The 24,896-nt window shown below is 38.5% G+C and overlaps 1 protein-coding gene and 1 pseudogene across 1 annotated transcript in view; one reads left to right on the top strand and one right to left on the bottom strand.

Moving 5' to 3' along the window:
- SCAI (suppressor of cancer cell invasion) overlaps positions 1 to 23,180 on the top strand; it is a 224,139-nt gene extending 200,959 nt beyond the window's left edge. Inside the window, exon 18 of the mRNA XM_077144797.1 lies at positions 23,017 to 23,180. Coding sequence (XP_077000912.1) covers positions 23,017 to 23,163 — 147 coding nt within the window. The 3' untranslated portion in view covers positions 23,164 to 23,180. The remainder of the gene's footprint in view (positions 1 to 23,016) is intronic.
- LOC143670161 (E3 ubiquitin-protein ligase RING2 pseudogene) lies at positions 1,730 to 14,710 on the bottom strand (annotated as a pseudogene).
- Positions 23,181 to 24,896: the final 1,716 nt, after the last annotated feature.

Raw genomic sequence — 24,896 nt, 5'->3', positions numbered from 1 at the left:
TACCTAAATCAATGAAAAGACATTTTATGCTCATGGATAGGAAGATTGAATGTCATTAAGATATCAGTTTTACTCAAATTGATCTACAGATTCAATGCAATACCAGTCAAAATCCCAACAACCTACTTTGAAGACTTGGAAAACTTATCAGATTTATTTGGAAGGGAAAGAGACCCCAAGTAGCCAAAGATATCCTAAAAAAGAGGCGCAAAGTGGGAGGACTATCACTTCCTGCCTTTATAGGTTACTGTAAAGCCACAGTGATCAAAACAGGGTGGTACTGCTTTTGTAACGTTGGGTGGGCTGTTGCGACCCTATGGATTGTCCTGCTTCTAGGAGCTGCAGTGTTTGTCTTCCAGATGAACAAAACAACCATAAGAAATAACCCCATGGCCGTGGCATTTTGAAACCTTAACCTGTCAACTGAAATATTATGGCAGTAACAATGGCAGAGAAAAAGTAATTTACTGGCAGTGCCTCAACTTCCCCACAGGCTGCCTGGCCCAGGGTGCACCCTCAGTTCCTGGCACTGGGACCCAAATGTCCAAAGCCCTGAATCTGTCCTCTGCCCTTGAGTCTTGCTCATATGGGGGATGTCCCAGCACGGAATTAGAGGCAGGAGTGGCTACACTCCTAGGACCTCAAGTTGTGAGAGGCAGGGGTACACTGAGGGGAGTGGAGAGAGGTGTATGAAGTCATTCCTGGGACTCATCTGGGGTGTAGAGTGGACCCAGTGACACGCTCGAGGAAGAAGCCCCTTCATTCTCACTCTAGAGCAGGATGTCAGTCCTCCACCTGTAACCCCCTCATTCACATCCCTTTTTAATTTGGATCTAGGAAGACATCAGTATGTTATTAAAAGCTCTCCAACTGACCAAAATGTGCAGCCAGGATGAGGAATCACTGATCTAGGCCAAGTCCCACACAGCAATGAATACTTTTCTTTAATAAGTCTCTAAAATGCATAAAATATTTTTCTGAAGTAATGGAGGCCCAAAGAAGGAATTCCTCTACCCAAGATCCCATGAAGATTAAGTGATGGTGGCCCAAGAATTCCTCTTCAGCAGATCATGTTAACAAAAATGCCCATTTATTTTGTTATATGCCTAGGGCTTTGGGTCTACCACTTCTCACAACAGCCTGGGATTGTTGCCCCAGTAATACACTTGAGGAAACAAAACCCAAGGAGGCAGTGTCACTTGTACTTTCACCCAGCTAATAAAGTGTTAAATCAGAAACTGGTCATAGGCCTGGCTGTACTGCAAAAGATGAAAATTTTATCATTATTTTTCAACTTCACGTAAAATCTTCAGTGAACCCAGGGTGTCCAGTGCACAGGAGCAGGGGATCAAGAGTGAAAGAAAAGGAATTCAGGAGACTCATAAAGGATGGCTAAGGTGAACAACTGGAAAGGGAACAGGGCTCTGAGGACAGAAGACCCTGCCTGTTGCTTGGAATGAAGAGGGAACACCTAACTACAAAGATATGACAGACTGGAGAAGCTGAAAACAAGATTACTCTTCTAGCCATAGAGGATATTCCAATTTACATCTCTTCGTGGCACTTTACCAGTTATACTCTCAGGCCAGTTTCTTCTGCTGTATGTGTCACCATTTGAATAAAAATATGTATTAACTAAGCTAATGCTTATATGAATAGCTCCCTTTCCTTTTCCCTTCCCTCTCCTCCTGTCCCCTCTCCTTCTATCCCCTCCCCTGTATTCCTCATGGATTTCAACAATTTTCTGTTTCTTTTCTATTCTATGAACAGTCTAACCATGCCAACCCTTTGCACATTTTTCTCTTATCTGGTTACAATATTTAATTCGTAATTAAATATATGTTAATTGTTAGGAAAAAAACCCAGCATGGTACTGGCACAAAGATAGGTGTATTGACCAGTGGAATTGACTCAAGATTCTTCAGATAGACCACCAAATCTATGGTCTTTGACCTTTGATCTTTGATCTTTGATAAGGCCCCCACATCCACTGAACTGGGACAGAATAGTCTTTTTGGGAGAATTGAATATCAATAGCCAAAAGAATGAAAGAGGACTCCTACTTTACACCTCATACAAAAATTCATTCATAATGGATTAAAGACCTAAATGTAAGAGCCAGTACCATAAGCCTTCTAGAAGAAAATGCAGGGAAACATCTTCAGCTCTAGTAATAGCAGGTAGGTGTTTAAACTTTACAACTAAATCATAAGCAGTAAAAGAAAAAATAGATAAATGGGAACTCCTTAAGATCAAAAGCTTCTGTGCCTCAAAGGACTTTGTCAAAAAGGTGAAGAGGTCATCAACTCAATGGGAGAAATATTTGGAAAGCACATTTTGGATAAAGACTTGATATCCTCTGTGTATAAAGAAATTACACAGCTCAACAACGAAACAACAACCCCAACTATAAAATGGGCAGAGGATATGAATAGAACTTCTGGAGAGCAAATACAGATGGCTAAAAAGCACATGAGGAAATGCTCATTTTCATTAGCAATAAGGGAAATAGAAATTAAGACAACAATGAGATATCACATTACACCTTTAAGAATGGCTGCTAGACCTAATGACCTCCTGTACTCTCCTCCTATAAATTAATCCCAATCTTGGAAAGGAATTTGGGAATCTCATTCACAAAGAGGCTGACAAGCCTGTGTAGAGTTTGCATTCCTAAGGGATTAGTCTTTTAGCCAGCACCTAAGCCTTACTCCAAAGAAATATCTTTCACAATGGTGATATTTTAGGCATCAGGAGAAGAGGACAGTGAGGGAGATTTTCTTTTCTGCTGGGGACAGGAGTAAAACCCCAGCAGGCTAGCATCTACCAGGACACTAGCTAAATAAAACAGATCCCAGAAGATCCTGGTTTCTATATCACTATTTCATCACTAATAACTGAGATTCACACTTGAGTCTCACATACAGACACATTTATGCACAAAAGTATTGATGATGTCTTCTGTATTTTACATTTGTCTTAGAGGCCTATTCAACACTATTACCCTTTGGTAACTGCTTTTCAAATATCACAAAGCTGCATATTCAAAATGTACTTTTTCCCTTACTCCTACTTTTCAAGGTATACTTTTCATTTAACAAATATCTTACCCTTGTCCTTAAAAATTGTTACTACAAATAAACTCACATTGGACTGGAAAAAAAAAAAAGAATGGCTGCTATTAAACAGAAAACTAGAAATGTTGGAGAGGATGTGGAGAAATAGGAACATTTATTTACTGTTGGTGAGGAGGTATAATGGTGCAGCTGCTGTGGAAAACAGTTTGGCAGTTCCTCAGAAAACTAAATATTGAGTTGCCCTATGACCCAGGAATACCAATACTTGGTATACCCAGAAGAGCAGAAAACAGTAACACAAACAGCCATGTGCACACTGATGTTCATAGCAGCACTATTCACAATTGCCAAAGGATGGAAACAAGCCAAGTGTCCATTAACAGACAAGTGGATAAACAAAATGTGGCATATACATACAATGAAGTATTTTGCAGCAGTAAGATGAAATTAAATCCCAAAACATGTGACAACATGGATGAACCTTGAGGACATAATACCTTGAGTGAAATAAGTCAGACACAAAAGGAAAGATTCTGTATGATTTCGCTAGTATGACTTTGGTAATCTCAGAGGTTACACTGTAGAATATAGCAGACTTAGTGGTAGATGGGGGAAAGGCTACCCAAAGAGGTAAAATCTAAATGAGAGAGAACTGATAGAAGTGATAACTAGTTAGCAGTGTTATGAGTAATATTGCTGTAATGAAGGTGAATATGATTGAAAGGGTATGTATAGTGCCATGTATCCTACTGATTAAATTGATAATTAAAAATAAGCTCTTGCTGGGTGGTTCAGTGGTAGAATGTTAGAACGCTCACCTTCCATGTGGGAGACCTTGACCTTACACCCAAAAATAAATAAAGTCCTCACATGAACTATTTCAATGGTTTGATAATGTTCAAAGAGTCAATAGTAAAGGAGTATGGGGGGAAATTAAAAGTGCATGCTGTGGCCAATAGTTAACAGGAAGATGTCAGTAGTACCACAGTAGTCCCAGGGTAGCTAATCGTGAGGGAGGGACAGATGATAAGGGGTAGTTTTGATTTAATAGTTGGTGAGACTGTTTGTCCAGTCTTTGTCACTGTGGACCAATGGAAATAGTCTAAAATTAAGAGTGCTCCTGATTGTACAACCAAGTGAGGATACTGGAAGACATGGTTTGTTTATTTTGGACATGCCCAGTAGATGGAGGGGGCTGAAAGGTACAATGACTGAGAAATAGAATGGCAGACAGTGATATATTTGTGTGATGAAATATGGCATGGTGCAACTACAAAAAGGAAGGGCTTCAAGAGGCGTGCAACAAAGTGAATAAACCTTGGGGACAATGTATTGTGCAAAATAAGGCAGAAACAAAAGAAAAGATATGTTCTGTATATGAAAGGTCTCTTTCAGAAAATACTTATTTAAATAATTTTAAAGTATTGGTAGAGTCCCTTGAAGGTCCGAAGGTGGGTGGCAAATATGTATGTGTGAGATATATATATATATGTATAATATGAAAAATATATGTATATATATGAAACTATTAAACCTTCCCATCTGGGAAGTCCCCAGTATCCTCTCAACCATTGAGGACTCCCAGGAAAATGGGCCAGGCCTTTGATTTTTTGAGGCTTTCCCTTATGAAACTTGCTTCTGTGGGAAGGTGCTAGGACTGCTCATATCAAGGCCTGGGAGTTCTTTCCAGGTGAGCTCTTTGTTGCCCAGATGTTGCCTCTCTCTCTCTGGGCCCAACTCTGCAAGGAAAACCATTGCCTTCCCCACCCTGAGTGGGGCATGGCATGCAGAAGTGAATGTCTTGCTGGCGGCGCATGGTATCCCTCCTAAGGATAAGTCTGGTCCTGGCACCATGGGATTGACCATGCCTTCCTGACCTGACCAAAGGGGAGGAAAAGAGGCATTAAAAGATGCCTAATAAGGTGAAGCATCAATCGACAAGAGAGAGGGGGTGGAGTCAAGAGGCCATTCTGGAAGCAACTCTTGTACAAGCTTCAATTGGATAGTACTGATTGCCGTGGTTTGCTAAACCCCAACCAGTATCACTCCTGTTGACTCTTGATAACAACTAGAGCTCAAACTGAAACTCAATAAAGGTTTCATGCACCAAGTTTGCTTTTCTGGAACCTATTGTTTCTGGAGGGTTCCTAAGTCAGATAAATCCTGAAAACCAGAGGGACCAGCCTCTCCAAGATTATCCATTAATTACATTCCCATACCCTTTAGTGTTTACATTCCTTCTCAACATGAAGACGTCAAAATAGGCATTGCCCAGGGATCCCTATGGATTGGGAGAGGCATCAGAGTAGAAGGAGGAAGTATAACAGAGAGAATAGGATTTAACAGACAAGGATGACTGCTGAATCACTATATTAATATTCCATGTATCCTCCAGTATTTGGGAGCAGCTAGAAGGAAAAATCTGAGATAGTGGAATAGTAGCCCATGACAAACTCTGGAATCTGTTCTGTAACTACTTGTTGAAGTGTGCTTTGAAAATTATTGCTTTTTTCTTTTTTTTGCTTTTTATATATGTTATATTCAACAATAAAAGTTTTTTTAAAAAAGAAAATACTTCTTTAAATAATTTAAAAGTATTGGTAGAATCCCTTGAGGGTCCAAAAGGGAGGTGGGGGGAAATATATATATATTTGGAACTATGAAACTTTCCGATCTGGGAAATCCCAGCTACCCTCTCAACCATTGGGGACTCCCAAGAAAATAGGCCAAGTCTTTGATTTTGAGCCTTGCTCTTATTGAAACATTTCTGTAGGGGAGAAGCTAAGACTACCCATAATGACGCCTAAGAGTTGCTTCTAGGAAACCTCTTTTGTTGCTCAAGTGTGGTCTCTCTCACTCTTTCTCTGAGCCCAGCTCTGCAAGGAAATCATTATCCTCCCCACCATGTGGGACATGACATTCAGGGGTGAAAAATCTCCCTGACAACTTGGGGCATGACTTTTGAGGGGTGAGTCTGGCCCTGGTACTGTGGTATCAACAAGGCCTTCTGGACCAAAAGGGGAAAAAGAAGTGTAATAAAATAAGGCATCAGTGGCCAAGAGACATCTAATAGAGTGAAGGGACTCTTCTGGAGGCCACTTTTAAACAAGCTTCAGTTAAATAGTGCTAGTTGCCGTGGTTTGCTAAACCCCAACCTACATCACCCCTCTGGAATTTTAAGGACACCTAGGGTTCGAATTGAGACTCTATAAAGGTTCCATGCACTGTTTTCCTAGAACCTACAATTCCTAGAGGGTTCCTAAGTCAGATAAAGAAACTTAGAGGGACCAGCCTTTTCAGGATTATCAGTTGATTACATTCCTCTCTCCTTTGGTGTCTACACTCCTTCTCAACATGAAAAAGTCAATGCTTTAGGGCATTGCCTAAAGATCCCTATAGATTAGGAGAGGGATAAGAAGAGAAAGAGGAGGTGTAACAGAGAAAATAGGATATAGCAAACATGCATGACTTCTGAATCACTCTATTAATATTCCTTCTAGCCTCCAGTGTTTTGGAGCAGCTAGAAGAAAAAATCTGAGATGCTGGAATGGCAATACATGACATACTCTGGGATCTATTCTGTGTAATAATTACTTGTTGAAGTGTGCTTTGAAAATTATTGCTTTTTTCTTTTTTTACTTTGTTTATATGTTATATTTTACAATTAAAAACATTAAAAGAAAAAAAAAGAACATTGCCTTTTTTGAGGTACATAACAGCTTTCAAACCACCACTTAGGGCAGTTTTATACTTAGCTTCCTGAAGAACCCCCTCACCATGTCTGTCTTTAAACTGGATTTCTTTCTTTCTTTTCCTTTTTTTTTTTGGTGTCTGTATGGCAGAGTCATATTTCATTATTTTTCCATGTGCATATCCCTTATTGCAACACCATTTCTTGAATTTTTGTTTGTTTGTTTTGGGGGAAGTGCCTGGCAGGCAAGAATTCTACCACTGAACTATCCTTGTAACCCCTAAACTGGATTTCTTTTCAACAACATTAGTTAGGCCCTGCTTTTTTTAATCCAAACTTGACATTTTTTAGTATTAAATTACATTTGCATGTAATGCCATCATAAATAAGGTTTGGTTTACGTCAGCGTTTTATTATTTGTTTTCTGTTTGTCCAATCTATGATTTGTACCTTTTTCCTTCCTCTCCTGCCTTCATCTTCATTTGAATTTGTTTTGTTTTGTTAGAGTTTTATTTTGCCTGTACTACTGATTTATGCTCTCTCTCTTTATTATTTTATACAAATCTGCACATAATGTAAGAGTTGTACAGTATACTTCCATTTTTCACTTACATACTCTCTTCTATTGTCATATTTATGACATACATATAATGTATACTATATAATAATTGTGGTTCTAATAAATGTTGTAGTATGTGATATACCTTTTCATTTCCTGTGGCTACTTTTAAGATTTTATGTTTATATTTAGTTTCCTGTAATTTGGTTAGGATATACCTTGATATGGTTCTCTTCCCCACCCCCTCTTGAGCATGATTCATTGAGCATGTTGAAACTTGGTTATAGTTTTGAAAAAAAATTTTTTGGCCATTATTTCTTCAACTATTTTTTTTCCCTCTTCACTCCTTTCATTCTGGAACTTAATGTTATACATATGCTGGACAGCTTAGTATTTGCCCACAGTGTATATCAGTGGGCAAATATATATTCATATCACTGATATACACTTGTTTTTTTGATTGTGGGTTTTTTTTTCCCCATCCTTTTTCTCTTTGTAAATGTTTCCTTTTTGGATAGTTTTTATTTCTATTTTCTCAAGTTCATGCATCTTTTCTTCTGCAATATCTAATCTATTAACATTAGGTAGTTAATCTACATAGTTCTTCATTTCAGGTATTGTATTTGTCATCTCTAGAAGTTCTATTTGGTTCTTTTTAATACCTTCTATTTTGCATCTCATTTTACTTACGTTTTCTTTTTTTCAGCTGTATATATATATATATATATACAGCATATATATATGCTGTAGTTTTTATCTTCTATGTTCTTTTTTTTTGGCATTTCAGTCATTTCATGTTTATTTCTTCAAGTAAGAACACTAGGCCTCAATTTCCTCAAATGTACAGAAAACCATTATTGCCTTCCTCATAGGGTTGTTGAGAGGATTAAAAATAATGTTTCCATTATTTTTATAATGGTCTCATCACCACATATAGTGAGGCTTTCATTCCCAGAGTGACATGGTGGTTACCGAATTTACTTAGATAATACTTTATGAACCATCAAAACCTTGTGTAGTATTGGTGAACAGTATTCCCCCCCCCCAAAAAAAAACAAATACAAAAACACACACATAGACAATACACTCAATGCTCTATGAAATACCTATAATTATATTCTGCAAAGGATTATACATCCAATGAATTCACTAATGATGCAGAGTTTACATCCTCCCATACTGACAGATAAACACACATACATTCTCTAAGCACAAAGCTTATATTCACAAATAACTTTTTGCTTAAAGACAAAATTTCAATTATGATCATAATGGGAATTTAGTTATTTAATGCAACCACTAATCTAATGTTGCCAATAAAATCTAAGCAGTTATATCACAAAACCAGGGCTATATTCAGTGGACATGCATTAATTATCTCTACAGCTTAACATTATACCAAAAAAGGAATTGAATACCAAATTTCCTTTAATTTTTGGTGGTTTTCAAATGCCATACCATGGCACAGATTACAAAAAAACTCTGTGAAAACAGATTTTTAAATACTTTAACTAAAAAATTGAATAAGCCTTTGAAATTTTCATACTAGGTTGAAGATTCAAAACATCAAACTGGCCCCAATCTATCAAAATTGACAGATAAATATTTATAATGACTAGATAGGTTTTAATTACCATGAGACTGAAGGACAGTCCCTCCTATCAAAAACCCTTTGGGATTCATTTTCATTGCAAATATATCTTTGTAAATACTGTGGTTAATATAAACTTGGAAACATACCACTAAAATCAGGACAGAGATGAAAAATAATACGTAAGTCAATCTTATGGACCTGTCAGCATAAAGCCCTTCAGCTCCCAAACATCCAAAACTGTAACACTCTCCTCTCCATATAAAACTAATTTAGAAGGCACGGGTAGTTCAATGGTTAGAATGCCCACCTTCCATGCAGGAGACCCGGTTCGATTCCCAGACCATGCACCCCCCCCCAAAAAAAAACACTAAATTAAGAAGAGTTGAATGACTTTACCCTACTGCTTGGCATTCTTCTACAGATTATCTTTCACTATATAGCATGGCAAAGGTCAAGTTCTGTAAACCTCCTTCTCTAGAATATAATTAGCAAAGCAGCAAATTTATAAATTGATCTGGCAATCCAAAATGCTGAACAGACTTTTCATACAAAACAACCTTTTTTTTCCGTTGTTACTTATATGTGCCATGTTATTCTTGAAACTTAGATGGCAACCAATAAGATAGGGATGCTGGTACCTTTCATCAAGGTTAAAGTGCAAATCTCTGGTATTTTAAGAGGCAAAAACATGAAACACATAATTAAGGAACTGAAGTGACAGTAGAATACAAAAAAAAACAAATTTAATTTTTCTTAAGTGAAATCTGTAAATGAATGTTTAGATGCTTTTACCCAGGACCAGAAATTTGAAAATTATTACAAGAAAAAATGGAAAAAAAATAACATTGCATGACAATGGACATAAGTTCACAAAGAACCTCTTTTTAAAATGAGATATGAAAGAAAATATCATGAAATTAATAAACCTATGAGAATTGTTTTTTTTTTTTTTTTTTTTAAATTACATGGGCAGGCACCGGGAATCGAACCCGGGTCCTCGGGCATGGCAGGTAAGCATTCTTACCTGCTGAGCCACCGTGGCCTGCCCGAGAATTGTTTTTAAGCACCGTAAATTTGAGCCTTGGTCTTTGTGAAGATACTATAGTTAATATAGAAAACTAGAAAGAAATATACAAGGCTCTGGAGGAAAAAAAGTCACAATACATGTTATTTAACATTCTGTAGGCCAAAAAAAAACTTTTAAGGGCAGAGGGAGAAGGATGGCCAACTGAATTTTCATTTAAGAACCAAGAACTATGAAAAAATTCCTGGGACAGAAAAAGGTTCAATATAGAACCACACTCTGAAAATACACAACTTAGATTTTTTAAAACAAAAGAGAAAGTACAGAATAATTGCAGTCTCTTCCAAAAAGAAAATTTTAAATTAAGAGGAAAAGATTCTAATAGTATAAACGAGTCTGGCTCAGAAAGAAAACTGAACAACATATCCAGAATTCTGTCCATAAAAGTAATGACAGTACATCTTTAATATTAAAGAAATGGGCTATTAAAAAGTTCATTCTCAGAATTGGGTTTAGGAAATGCTTATTTGTGCTCCTTTGTGGGTGCATAATAAAGTTCCATGGGTTTGTTCATTTGCCAGTATTTCTCACTGACCAATTCCAAAGAAAAAGAGCTATTTAATACAGTGACTTGGCCATTGGCTGCTGCCATGTAAAAGTACACTGCTTCTTACTGGTGGTATCAAGATCATCTGATTTGATTCTCCTTTGCTCTGAAGTTCTTCTAAAGCTAACCTCACAGCCAAATATTTGGATAAGTGATCAACAACAGTGACATTGCCTGAAATCTTTAGGTACCTTGTCTATGCACTGTCATTTTTTTCCGTAAGTATGGGATGAATACTAACTCAATTTCACTAGCACTGTCCAATACTGTATCAGTTGACTGTTGCATTGCTATTATCAAGTTCAAGCCCAGAATCATCAGATGTTTTGGTCTGTTTGTTATAAGGTCCTATTTACTGATTGCTATGTGTGGATGCATTACTAGAGTGAGAACTGTCACCATTATCTTCTGCTCTGCTACCATTTTCAGTCTGTTGTTTCTTGCCTCGCTATAGTCTGTTCATGGCTGTATCTTCAGTCCTTCCTCAATGCTGTGACTGAGTGCTTGCTGAGTTTGTACTTGCTGATCCTGGCTAATACTCTTTCTTGATAAGCTTCATATTCATCACAACTTGGGTAAATTTTGCTGATGAGTTCATCAAAGTTTGGGTCTGGCCTTAGTGATCTTTTCGAAACTAACTTTTTCCAACAGACAGGAGATTCTTTTGTTGCTACTACTCAGGGCTGTGATAATGCAATCTGCACAAAAACGATGTAAACACTCCCTTGTAGTCGTGGTGTTCTTCAACATATCCAAACAAATTGGGCACATTAATTCACTGTGTAGACTTCGAGGTAAAACTACAATTTCCAGGCCATCTGTTATTGCCTCTTGAGGTGTTTGCTGTAATTCATATAAACTGAGTTCCCATGTTTTGCTTAATGGCTGAGTGCCATTTGTCTGCACAGTCTGAGACATTGTTTGAGCTGCAGAGTTCTGCATCTAAATATGTTTACCAGCTGCTTTAATCATAAAATTGTCTGGTCTATTCGGAGCATCGGCTCCTACCCCAGCCCAGGGCTCTGCTGGCCACAGCCGAAGCAAGATTCTGGTACAAGCCGCCATGGCTGCCGGCGCCACCGCAGAATATCTCTAGGTCTTTTTCAATTGTTTTTCCCACTTTTTGCAGCTCTCATATTCCTGGTTCTTTCCATGTTCAGTAATTTTCTTTTAGAGATTGGGCATTGTGAATTTTATAATGTTGAGTTCTGGATTTTGTTTTCTTCTTTTAGAGAGGGTTGGGCTTTGTTCTGGCAGGAATTTTGTAATTTGCAAATCTTTTTATGTCTTGTTTTAAAGTTTTTTTGGAGTGGATTTAGAGTAGCCTGTGACAGTAGGTTTATTTACTAATTAGGTAGTACTTAGTATTAACTAATACTAAGTCATGAAACTTCTGGACCTCAAACCTTTGTTCTGGTTTCAACAAATATTCCCTACTCTGCAAGTTTTTAATCAGAACCAAAACATCTCCCAGCTATATGTGAGTTTAGAGAATTGTTCTGCTTCTCCAGTAATATATATTTCCTTCTTCCTTCCTCCTCCTTCCCTCCATCTCTCCCCTCCCCCACCCCAAAGCTGCTAGAATGGACTATACCAGAAATGGATTACATGTATAAAGAGGATTTAATAGGTTACAAATTTACAGTTCTAAGGCCATGAAAATGTCCAAATTAAGGCATCAACAAAAGGATACCTTCACTCAGGAAAAGCCGAATGAGTCCGGGGTTTCTCTGCCACAAGGGAAGACACATGGTGATTTCAGCTGGCCCTTCTCTCCTGGGTTGGTTCCCTTAGCATCTCCCATGGCATTCTGTCTGCATCTCCAAATGTCTGTGTTTTCCCCAAAATGTCCCTCTCTCTTTTTTTATTTTTTATTATCAAACCAAAACAACATACAAACATGAACACTCTTAACATACAAACATTCCGTGTACAATCAATGACTCACAATGTCATCACATAGTAGTATATTCATCACCATGATCATTTTTTTAGAACATTTGCATCATCCCAGGAAAAGAAAGAAAAAAGAAAAAATTCATACATATCCTACCCCTTACCCCTCCCTCTCAGTGACCACCAGTATTTCCATCTATTCAGTGGATTTTAACCTTTGTTCCCCCTATTCTTTTTCTGTACCCCTTACCACTCCCTTTCATTATTCACTAGTATTTCAATCTACTCAATTTATTTTAACATTTGTTCCCCCTATTACCCCTATTATTTATTTACTTTTAATCCATATGTTTTAACTCATCTGTCCATACCATAGATAAAAGGAGCATCAGCACAAGGTTTTCACAATCACACAGTCACATTACGAAAGCTATATCATTATACAATCATCTTTAAGAAATATGGCAACTAGAACACAGCTCTACAGTTTCAGGCACTTTCCTCTAGCCTAATACACTTTAAACTAAAAAGGAGATATCTATGCAATGCATAAGAATCACCTCCAGGATAACCTTTTGACTCTGAAATCCCTCAGCCACTGACACTTTGTCTCATTTCTCTCTTCCTGCTTTCGGTCAAGATTTTCTCAATCCCTTGATGCTGAGTCCCAGCTCATTCTAGCATTTCTGTCCCATGTTGCCAGGGAGGTTTATACCCCTGGGAGTCATGTCCCATATAGAGAGGGGGCGGGCAGTGAGTTTGCTTGCCGTTTGGCCTAGAGAGAGATAGTCACATCTGAGCCATGAAAGAGGTTCTCTGGGGGTGACTCTCAGGCCTAATTTTAAGTAGGCTTAGTCTATCCTTTGTGGGGATAAGTTTCATATAAACAAACCCCAAGATTGAGGGCTCGGCCTATTGACTTCGTTGTCCCCACTGCTTGTGAGAATATCAGGAATTCTCCAAATGGGAAAGTTGAATTTTCTCCCTTTCTCGCCGTTCCCCCAAGGGGACTTCACAAATACTTTTTTATTCGCCATTCAAATCACCCTGGGATTTATCAGGGCATTATTCTGGACAAACCTACAAAATTTCATGCCCTATTCAAGGTTCCATCACTTATGGTGCTCAATGAAATTGTCCATATAAGTTATATTAGGAAATGCACTAGTCAAAATATAAATTTTGTAACAAATAAACATTTTTTGCTTTAGCCTCACGCATAAGTTCAAGTTTCAAAATATGAATTACCATCGATTTTCAACACCCTGCAATACTGACATTCCTTTGTTCTTCCTCATGCAAAAACATTTTTAAAATTTGTATATTCATTCACTATCATTGTACGCTCTAGGCATTCCTAGATTATACCATCTCAGTCTTTATTGTCTATCTTTCCTTCTGGTTTCATTTGTGCCCCCAGCCCTCCCCCCTGTCTTTCTCACATTCAGCTTCACTCAGTGTACTGACATTATTGTGCTACAATTAGGTAGTATTGTGCTATCCATTTCTGAATTTTTACAGTCAGTCCTGTTGCACAATCTATATCCCTTCAGTTCCAATTACCCAATATCTACCCTATTTCTATCTCCTGATGGCCTCTGTTCTTAATTGAAATTCTCCAATTTCATTCATTAATGTCAGTTCATATCAGTGAGACCATACAGTATTTGTCCTTTTGTTTCTGGCTAATCTCACTCAGCAAAACGTCCTTAAGGTCCATCCATGTTGTTACATGTTTCATGACTTCATTCTGTCTTACAGCTGCATAATATTCCATTTTATGTATATACCACAGCTTGTTTAGCCAGTCTTTGGTTGATGTCCATTTGTGTCCTTGCCCTCATGTCCTCTGAATAGATACTTAGCAATGGTATTGCCAGGTCATATGGCAATTCTATACTTAGCTTCCTGAGGAACTGCCAAACTGCCTTCCACAGCGGTTGTACCACAAAATGTCCCCCTCTTAAAGGACTTCAGTAAGCAAATTATGAACCATCTTGAATGGGTGGGGTCACATCTCCCTGGAAGCAACCTAACTGAAAGGTTCACCCAAAAAATGTTTGTCCCCACAAGACTGGATTAAAAGAATATAGCTTTTCTGGAGTAAATAACATTTTCAAGCCAGTACTCTTTCTTTCTTTCCTTCCTTCCTTCCTTTGTGAGCATTTTTAATGCAGTTTTATTCAGATATTTTCAAATACCATACAATCACCCAAAACATACAATCCATGGCTCATACTGTTAACATTATACAATGTTATATATTCTTGTTTTTATTTTTTATTATTTTTTTTTTCAATTTTATCACTTTTATTTTTTTTTTTATTTTTTTTTTTATTTTTATTTTTTATTAACGGAAAAAAAAAAAGAAATTAACACAACATTTAGAAATCATACCATTCTACATATGCACTCAGTAATTCTTAACATCATCACATAGATGCATGATCATTGTTTCTTAGTACATTTGCATCGGTTTAGAGGAACTAGCAACACAACAGAAAAAGATATAAAATGTTAATATAAAGAAAAGAAATAAAAGTAGTAGTAATAGTAAAAAACAACAACAACAAACAAACCAACAAGCAAACAAAAACAAAAAAAACCCTATAGCTCAGATGCAGCTTCATTCAGTATTTTAACATGATTACTTTACAATTAGGTATTATTGTGCTGTCCATTTTTGAGTTTTTGTATCTAGTCCTGTTGCACAGTCTGTATCCCTTCAGCTTCAATTACCCATTGTCTTACCCTGTTTCTAACTCCTGCTGAACTCTGTTACCAATGACATATTTCAAGTTTATTCTCGAATGTCCGTTCACATCAGTGGGACCATACAGTATTTGTCCTTTAGTTTTTGGCTGGATTCACTCAGCATAATATTCTCTAGGTCCATCCATGTTATTACATGGTTCATAAGTTTATCTTGTCTTAAAGCTGCATAATATTCCATCGTATGTATATACCACAGTTTGTTTAGCCACTCTTCTGTTGATGGAGATTTTGGCTGTTTCCATCTCTTTGCAATTGTAAATAACGCTGCTATAAACATTGGTGTGCAAATGTCCGTTTGTGTCTTTGCCCTTAAGTCCTTTGAGTAGATACCTAGCAATGGTATTGCTGGGTCGTATGGCAATTCTATATTCAGCTTTTTGAGGAACCGCCAAACTGCCTTCCACAGTGGTTGCACCCTTTGACATTCCCACCAACAGTGGATAAGTGTGCCTCTTTCTCCGCATCCTCTCCAGCACTTGTCATTTTCTGTTTTGTTGATAATGGCCATTCTGTTGGGTGTGAGATGATATCTCATTGTGGTTTTGATTTGCATTTCTCTAATGGCCAGGGACATTGAGCATCTCTTCATGTGCCTCTTGGCCATCCGTATTTCTTCTTCTGGTAGGTGTCTGTTTAAGTCTTTTTCCCATTTTGTAATTGGGTTGGCTGTCTTTTTGTTGTTGAGTTGAATAATCTCTTTATAAATTCTGGATACTAGACCTTTATCTGATATGTCGTTTCCAAATATTGTCTCCCATTGTGTAGGCTGTCTTTCTACTTTCTTGATGAAGTTCTCTGATGCACAAAAGTGTTTAATTTTGAGGAGCTCCCATTTATTTATTTCCTTCTTCAGTGTTCTTGCTTTAGGTTTAAGGTCCATAAAACCACCTCCAGTTGTAAGATCCATAAGATATCTCCCAACATTTTCCTCTATCTGTTTTATGGTCTTAGACCTAATGTTTAGATCTTTGATCCATTTTGAGTTAACTTTTGTATAGGGTGTGAGAGATGGGTCTTTTTTCATTCTTTTGCATATGGATATCCAGTTCTCTAGGCACCATTTATTGAAGAGACTGCTCTGTCCCAGGTGAGTTGGCTTGACTGCCTTATCAAAGATCAAATGTCCATAGATGAGAGGGTCTATATCTGAGCACTCTATTCGATTCCATTGGTCGATATATCTATCTTTATGCCAATACCATGCTGTTTTGACCACTGTGGCTTCATAGTATGCCTTAAAGTCAGGCAGCGCGAGACCTCCAGCTTCGTTTTTTTTCCTCAAGATGTTTTTAGCAATTCGGGGCACCCTGCCCTTCCAGATAAATTTGCTTATTGGTTTTTCTATTTCTGAAAAATAAGTTGTTGGGATTTTGATTGGTATTGCATTGAATCTGTAAATCAATTTAGGTAGGATTGACATCTTAACTATATTTAGTCTTCCAATCCATGAACACGGTATGCCCTTCCATCTATTTAGGTCTTCTGTGATTTCTTTTAACAGTTTTTTGTAGTTTTCTTTATATAGGTTTTTTGTCTCTTTGGTTAAATTTATTCCTAGGTATTTTATTCTTTTAGTTGCGATTGTAAATGGGATTCGTTTCTTGATTTCCGCCTCAGCTTGTTCATTACTAGTGTATAGAAAAGCTACAGATTTTTGAATGTTGATCTTGTAGCCTGCTACTTTGCTGTACTCATTTATTAGCTCTAGTAATTTTGTTGTGGATTTTTCTGGGTTTTCTACATATAGTATCATATCGTCTGCAAACAGTGATAGTTTTACTTCTTCCTTTCCTATTTTGATGCCTTGTATTTCTTTTTCTTGCCTAATTGCTCTGGCTAGAACTTCCAACACAATGTTGAATAATAGTGGTGATAGTGGACATCCTTGTCTTGTTCCTGATCTTAGGGGGAAAGTTTTCAATTTTTCCCCATTGAGGATGATATTAGCTGTGGGTTTTTCATATATTCCCTCTATCATTTTAAGGAAGTTCCCTTGTATTCCTATCTTTTGAAGTGTTTTCAGCAGGAAATGATGTTGAATCTTGTCAAATGCCTTCTCTGCATCAATTGAGATGATCATGTGATTTTTCTGCTTTGATTTGTTGATATGGTGTATTACATTAATTGATTTTCTTATGTTGAACCATCCTTGCATACCTGGGATGAATCCTACTTGGTCATGATGTATAATTCTTTTAATGTGTTGTTGGATACGATTTGCTAGAATTTTATTGAGGATTTTTGCATCTGTATTCATTAGAGAGATTGGTCTGTAGTTTTCTTTTTTTGTAATATCTTTGCCTGGTTTTGGTATGAGGGTGATGTTGGCTTCATAGAATGAATTAGGTAGTTTTCCCTCCACTTCGATTATGTTGAAGAGTTTGAGGAGAGTAGGTACTAATTCTTTCTGGAATGTTTCATAGAATTCACATGTGAAGCCGTCTGGTCCTGGACTTTTCTTTTTAGGGAGCTTTTGAATAACTAATTCAATCTCTTTACTTGTGATTGGTTTGTTGAGGTCGTCTATTTCTTGTTGAGTCAAAGTTGGTTGTTCATGTCTTTCCAGGAACCTGTCCATTTCTTCTAAATTGTTGTATTTATTAGCGTAAAGTTGTTCATAGTATCCTGTTATTACCTCCTTTATTTCTGTGAGGTCAGTAGTTATGTCTCCTCTTTCATTTCTAATCTTATTTATTTGCATCCTCTCTCTTCTTCTTTTTGTCAATCTTGCTAAGGGCCCATCAATCTTGTTGATTTTCTCATAGAACCAACTTCTGGTCTTATTGATTTTCTCTATTGTTTTCATGTTTTCAATTTCATTTATTTCTGCTCTAACCTTTGTTATTTCTTTCCTTTTGCTTGCTTTGGGATTAGTTTGCTGTTCTTTCTCCAGTTCTTCCAAGTGGACAGTTAATTCCTGCATTTTTGCCTTTTCTTCTTTTCTGATAAAGGCATTTAGGGCAATAAATTTCCCTCTTAGCACTGCCTTTGCTGCGTCCCATAAGTTTTGGTATGTTGTATCTTCATTTTCATTTGCCTCTAGGTATTTACTAATTTCTCTTGCAATTTCTTCTTTGACCCACTTGTTGTTTAAGAGTGTGTTGTTGAGCCTCCATGTATTTATGAATTTTCTGGCCCTCCGCCTATTATTGATTTCCAACTTCATTCCTTTATGATCCGAGAAAGTGTTGTGTATGATTTCAATATTTTTAAATTTGTTAAGACTTGCTTTGTGACCCAGCATATGGTCTATCTTTGAGAATGATCCATGAGCACTTGAAAAAAAGGTGTATCCTGCTGTTGTGGGATGTAATGTCCTATAAATGTCTGTTAAGTCAAGCTCATTTATAGTAATATTCAGGTTCTCTATTTCTTTATTGATCCTCTGTGTAGATGTTCTGTCCATTGATGAGAGTGGTGAATTGAAGTCTCCAACTATTATGGTATATGTGTCTATTTCCCTCTTCAGTGTTTGCAGTGTATTCCTCACGTATTTTGGGGCATTCTGGTTCGGTGCATAAATATTTATGATTGTTATCTTCTTGCTTAATTGTTCCTTTTAATAGTATATAGTGTCCTTCTTTGTCTCTTTTAACTGTTTTACATTTGAAGTCTAATTTGTTGGATATTAGTATAGCCACTCCTGCTCTTTTCTGGTTGTTGTTTGAATGAAATATCTTTTCCCAACCTTTCACTTTCAACCTATATTTATCTTTGGGTCTAAGATGTGTTTCCTGTAGACAGCATATAGAAGGATCCTGTTTTTTAATCCATTCTGCCAGTCTATGTCTTTTAATTGGGGAATTCAGTCCATTGACATTTAGAGTTATTACTGTTTGGATAATATTTTCCTCTACCATTTTGCCTTTTGTATTATATATATCATATCTGACTTTCCTTCTTTCTACACTTTTCTCCATGTCTCTCTCTTCTGTCTTTTTGTATCTGACTCTAGTGCTTCCTTTAGTATTTCTTGCAGAGCTGGTCTCTTGGTCACAAATTCTCTTAGTGACTTTTTGTCTGAGAATGTTTTAATTTCTCCCTCATTTTTGAAGGACAATTTTGCTGGATATAGGAGTCTTGGCTGGCAGTTTTTCTCTTTTAGTAACTTAAATATATCATCCCACTGTCTTCTAGCTTCCATGGTTTCTGCTGAGAAATCTACACATAGTCTTATTGGGTTTCCCTTGTATGTGACGGATTGTTTTTCTCTCGCTGCCTTCAAGATCCTCTCTTTCTCTTTGACCTCTGACATTCTAACTAGTAAGTGTCTTGGGGAACGCCTATTTGTGTCTAATCTCTTTGGGGTGCGCTGCACTTCTTGGATCTGTAATTTTAGGTCTTTCATAAGAGTTGGGAAATTTTCAGTGATAATTTCTTCCATTAGTTTTTCTCCTCCTTTTCCCTTCTCTTCTCCTTCTGGGATACCCACTACACGTATATTTGTACGGTTCACATTGTCCTTGAGTTCCCTGATACCTTGTTCAAATTTTTCCATTCTTTTCCGGATAGTTTCTGTTTCTTTTTGGAATTCAGATGTTTCATCCTCCAAATCACTAATTCTATCTTCTGTTTCTTTAAATCTGTCATTGTAGTTATCCATTGTTTTTTCCATCTTTTCTACTTTATCTTTCACTTCCATAAGTTCTGTGGTTTGTTTTTTCAGTTTTTCTATTTCTTCTTTATGTTCAGCCCATGTCTTCTTCATGTCCTCCCTCAATTTATCGATTTCATTTTTGAAGAGGTTTTCCATTTCTGTTCGTATATTCAGCATTAGTTGTTTCAGCTCCTGTATCTCATTTGAACTATTGGTTTCTTCGTTTGACTGGGCCATATGTTCAATTTTCTGAGCGTGATCCGTTATCTTCTGCTGGCGTCTGGGCATTTAGTCAGATTTCCCCGGGTGTTCGACCCCACAGCTTGAAAGATTTTTCTGCGCAATCTCTGGGTTCTGTTCTTCCTATCCTGCCCAGTAGGTGGCGCTCGTGGCACACGCCTGTCTGTGGGTTCCACCAGCGAAAGTTGCTGTGGGTCCCTCAACTCTGGAAAACTCTCGCCGTAGGGGAGGTTCGGCAACCTAAGCGTCTTGGAAGAATGCCAGCCGGCCCGGGGTTCCAAACGTGGGGAGGGTCGCCGGCCGTCGCAGCACAGGAGAGCGTCCGGCCAAATTAGCCAGTCGGCGCGGGGCACCAAGCGTGGCGGGAGGGCGCCAGCTGTCGCAGCCCGGGAGAGTACACTGTTCCCAGCCGACGGGGGAGTCACGTGTTTGGAGGGATCCCCCGGTCACTGTTCTCCGCAGTCTGGGGGTTTCCGACCCAACTATCTCAGTTGTTCCGGGGGGCCTCGTGTGGTGGGGGCACCAGCCGCCGCGGCCTAAGGGGACCGCCTGTCCAATTCTACCAGCTGGCCCAGGAAGGTGGAAGGGAGGGACTCCGGTCGCTTGTCGTCCCACCCAGGAAAGCCCGTGCCCCTTGGTGATCTCACCGGAGCTGTTTCTCCCAGATAGTCAGCCATTCCAGGATGGGGTCCGCTGTCCCTTTGATCTCCGTCGTGGCTCCAGGAGCTGCTCTGTATTATCTCCACTCCCCCAGTAGCTGTTCTGGAGGAGGAAAGGTGAGGGCGGCAAGGCTGTCGAGGCTGGTGGCGGAGGAGCACGGTGAAGGCGGGGGAAGAGGGCACCGTGGTGGTTGGAGGGCAGCCGGAGCAGGAGGGGGAAGAGAGGGGAGAATGAGGTCGGGCGGCTCGGCTGCTGCGGGGCTTGGGCGCCGCGCGGCGGGCCGGCGGAGAAAGAGAGGGGAGAAGGAGGTCGGGCGGCTCGGCTGCTGCGGGGCTTGGGCGCCGCGCGGCGGGCCGGCGGAGAAAGAGAGGGGAGAAGGAGGTCGGGCGGCTCGGCTGCTGCGGGGCTTGGGCGCCGCGCGGCGGGCCGGCGGAGAAAGAGAGGGGAGAAGGAGGTCGGGCGGCTCGGCTGCTGCGGGGCTTGGGCGCCGCGCGGCGGGCCGGCGGAGAAAGAGAGGGGAGAAGGAGGTCGGGCGGCTCGGCTGCTGCGGGGCTTGGGCGCCGCGCGGCGGGCCGGCGGAGAAAGAGAGGGGAGAAGGAGGTCGGGCGGCTCGGCTGCTGCGGGGCGTGGGCGCCGCGCGGCGGGCCGGCGGAGAAAGAGAGGGGAGAAGGAGGTCGGGCGGCTCGGCTGCTGCGGGGCGTGGGCGCCGCGCGGCGGGCCGGCGGAGAAAGAGAGGGGAGAAGGAGGTCGGGCGGCTCGGCTGCTGCGGGGCGTGGGCGCCGCGCGGCGGGCCGGCGGAGAAAGAGAGGGGAGAAGGAGGTCGGGCGGCTCGGCTGCTGCGGGGCGTGGGCGCCGCGCGGCGGGCCGGCGGAGAAAGAGAGGGGAGAAGGAGGTCGGGCGGCTCGGCTGCTGCGGGGCGTGGGCGCCGCGCGGCGGGCCGGCAGAGAAATGTTATATATTCTTTACCTCCCTTTTTCTCTTGGTAACTTGGTAAAATTATAGTTGTGTATCCATCATCACAATCAATTTCAGAATACTTTCATTGCTCAAATAAATAAAAAATCAGAATACCCAAAATATCCCATAGTTCTTATCTCCCCATATTATTTATATTTTGTCTTTATTTTATTACTTATCTGCCCATACTCTGAATAAAGGGAGTGTTAGTCACAGGGTTTTCACAACCACAGAGCATTTTGTTTTTATTAGTGTGGTGAGACAAAAATTTGGTCTTTCTGATAGATAACGTGTAAGGCCAATAGGCAGAAGTGGTGTTTTAACATATAAGATATCATGTGAGATGCATAGAAAGATAGTAACTTATTTCTCCAGGACATTTTAAATGTGTTCCAAAACTATAGTGTGTAGAAATTAAAATGAAATAGGAATTTTCAAATGAGAATTACTCGATTTCCTAAATTGTCTTTCTCTTCCATTTAATTTCAGAATTTTTTTTCTTTAATTATTCCTTGTCTTCCTATTTTTCTGATTTTTTTCATCACCCTTGTCAGTACTCCCTCAACTCACTTTTTCATTCTTTTTGCTAAAATTCTCAAAAATCTTACACATTTTCATGGCTTCAAGTTTTATCTTCATGCAGATTATTTACCGATGCGTACATGTATTAACCAAACCTATCTTCTGAGCTACAGTGCTGAATTTTCAAATGCAGGTTGCGGGGCAGATCTACCTCTATTATCCTATTACTTTAAATAAAATATACTTAAAACTTGAAACTTTTTGTCCTTTCCCAAATTATTTCTTCCTTACCTCCCTTTTTCTCTTGGTAACTGCTCTTTGCTCAGTCTTGCATTCTTAAAGCTTATACCCATCTTTGACACCTCCCTCTTACTTGTCAAGGCCCATTAATTTGACCTCTTTCATGCTTCTCATGTCTTTTCCCTCACTTTAATTTCTACTCCAGTGTCTATTTACTCGTTAATTAAACAAACACTTGGTAAAATTCCATATGTACCAAAATTTTTTCCCCAGTAGGAAGAAATTATATGGTTTTCAAATAATACAGCATAGTACCTATCATTGACAGACCTCAGTAAATATTTGTGGAGTGACTTACTAAATGAATACTAAGTTGTACCATATGAAATTGTCTTTTTTTTAGGTCAAAATGGTCAAATGTCAGCAATTTCATATGTTCAACATATGAAATTTTTCCAATAAAAATCATACCGATATGGAAAAAAATACATATGAAGTTACTTATTACTATTAATATTGTATATAATTTTCTTTCATTAGACTATAAAAGTTGATTATTTTCTTCTTTGCCTACCAGGAAACACGAAATTATCCAGAAACATATCCACAACTGCCAAGGGATGAAACAGTGGAGAACCCTCATCTCCAGAAGCACATTTTGGAATTAGCATCCATTCTGGATGTTCGAAACGTGTTCCTTGAGAATACCATAGATGACTATTAAAACAGAAATCTTCTTGTTGGAACAGTTTTTCATTTGCCAGATTTTAAACGGTGCAGTTTTCTAATGTGACAACAAACACAAAGTGGTGTTACTTAGTTTTATTTTTTGTTTTAAGATCACCATTTTAAAAACAAACTGAAAAAAAAGTTCAGACTTTTAGGATAACTGTTTTAAAATTCAATCTTTCAGGTCTTTTAAAAAAATAGATTAATCTTGGAATTTTTATTTTTTGGTTTTGAGGTATTGATACTTAACCTTCAACATCTAATCCTATATTCAAATAGTCACTGTTCTCACTCTAAGAAGAGTAAATCATTTATTTTTGTATAATGATGAAAATTCAACTCTTACTCTTGGACCTTAAATGTATAGATTTGGAAAATATATAATTGTTCACAAAGATGAAACTTGACAGCGTGGACTACTGAAAATCAAGGACAGAGTCCTTCCATAATAATATTTCTTTTCATTCCAAGTTAACAGGCAGAAAAAAGCCTGATTCTTTGAAGCATGATCAAGACAATTGCAGAAATCATTAATTTTAAATACTGTCAAAATTTCAGAAACTATATAAAATTGATTTGCATCTAAAAGCTAAATCTTTTATTAGGACTTGAGATGATAAATATTATTTGGAATATGTGAGTTCTATGTTACCACAAGATATGTTGTTGTTGTTGTTTTTACTTTGTAGTTTTGAATGCTGGACTAAAAAGAACAACAACTTTGAAATATTTCAATCAGAAAAAATCAGGCTGTTGATTTCATAATAGAGTATCTCAAACAAGAGTAACAGGAATCCTAATTTAAACTATTAATTCATGAGACCTCGTTAAAAGACTGTCTGGATTGACATCCATGGCATAAAGTACAAATTTATAATCTTCTAGCCTAAATTTATGAGATTTCAGAGAGTCAGAAATGTTATCAATTTTAGTTAGGAATAACTGAGTTATGAAACCTAAAATGGAAACTGCTCTTGCATTGACAATTTGGGAATAAGATTTGTTAACATTCCTTGTATTTAGTATTTTATATTCATGCACAATTTTTTCAATTATTTTAAATAGGATTCAATGTATAATAGAAACATTTTAGCATTTCCTTACCTGTCACCCCTTGATAATTTCAGACACTAACTATTCAGTTAGTTTGCTTGTTTTCCCTCTTTCAATAGCATAGCAGTCAAGATCAGGAATTTATGAATCAGAAGACCTGGTACCTAATTTTCTGTACAGCCTCACATTCTACCTCTGGTTGTCCCAGGGGAAATGAGGTGATTGCTTTTAGTGCCTCTTTCCTATATATATAGGGATATTTTACAATAATGTTTTAAACTTGGTTTTGATTTCTGGCATAGAGAACTATTAGGGTCTAAGTTATTCATATACCTGCCCCAATTGGGTGATTTTTCATCTGATGTCTTCAAGTTATTGTTCCTGAGTTTTGGAGATGTTGGGTTATTTTGTTTGTTTTTGTATTGTTTGTTCTTACTAGCAGCATTTCAGAAAGCATGGGAAAGGTCACCTTGGACAGAGATTTCCTTTGCTAGTGCTTATTTTCATTATCTGATACATATTGCTTTTCGTTTCTTTCAGTTACCTGACAGTGTTCTCCTGGCATGCAGCAATAGATTGTCAATAGGTTTTTGGCCTCTAGTATCAATTTCCCCAAAGTTCTGTGACAGTAATGCCTTTAAGAACACCTATATTCCTGTTCTCCGAAGCATCAAG

Source organism: Tamandua tetradactyla, chromosome 2 (assembly GCF_023851605.1).
Source record: "Tamandua tetradactyla isolate mTamTet1 chromosome 2, mTamTet1.pri, whole genome shotgun sequence".
In the NCBI taxonomy this organism is placed as follows: Eukaryota; Metazoa; Chordata; class Mammalia; order Pilosa; family Myrmecophagidae; genus Tamandua; species Tamandua tetradactyla.
The sequence above is the reverse complement of the archived record's forward strand: the minus strand, read 5'-3'. Positions and strand labels throughout refer to the sequence as shown.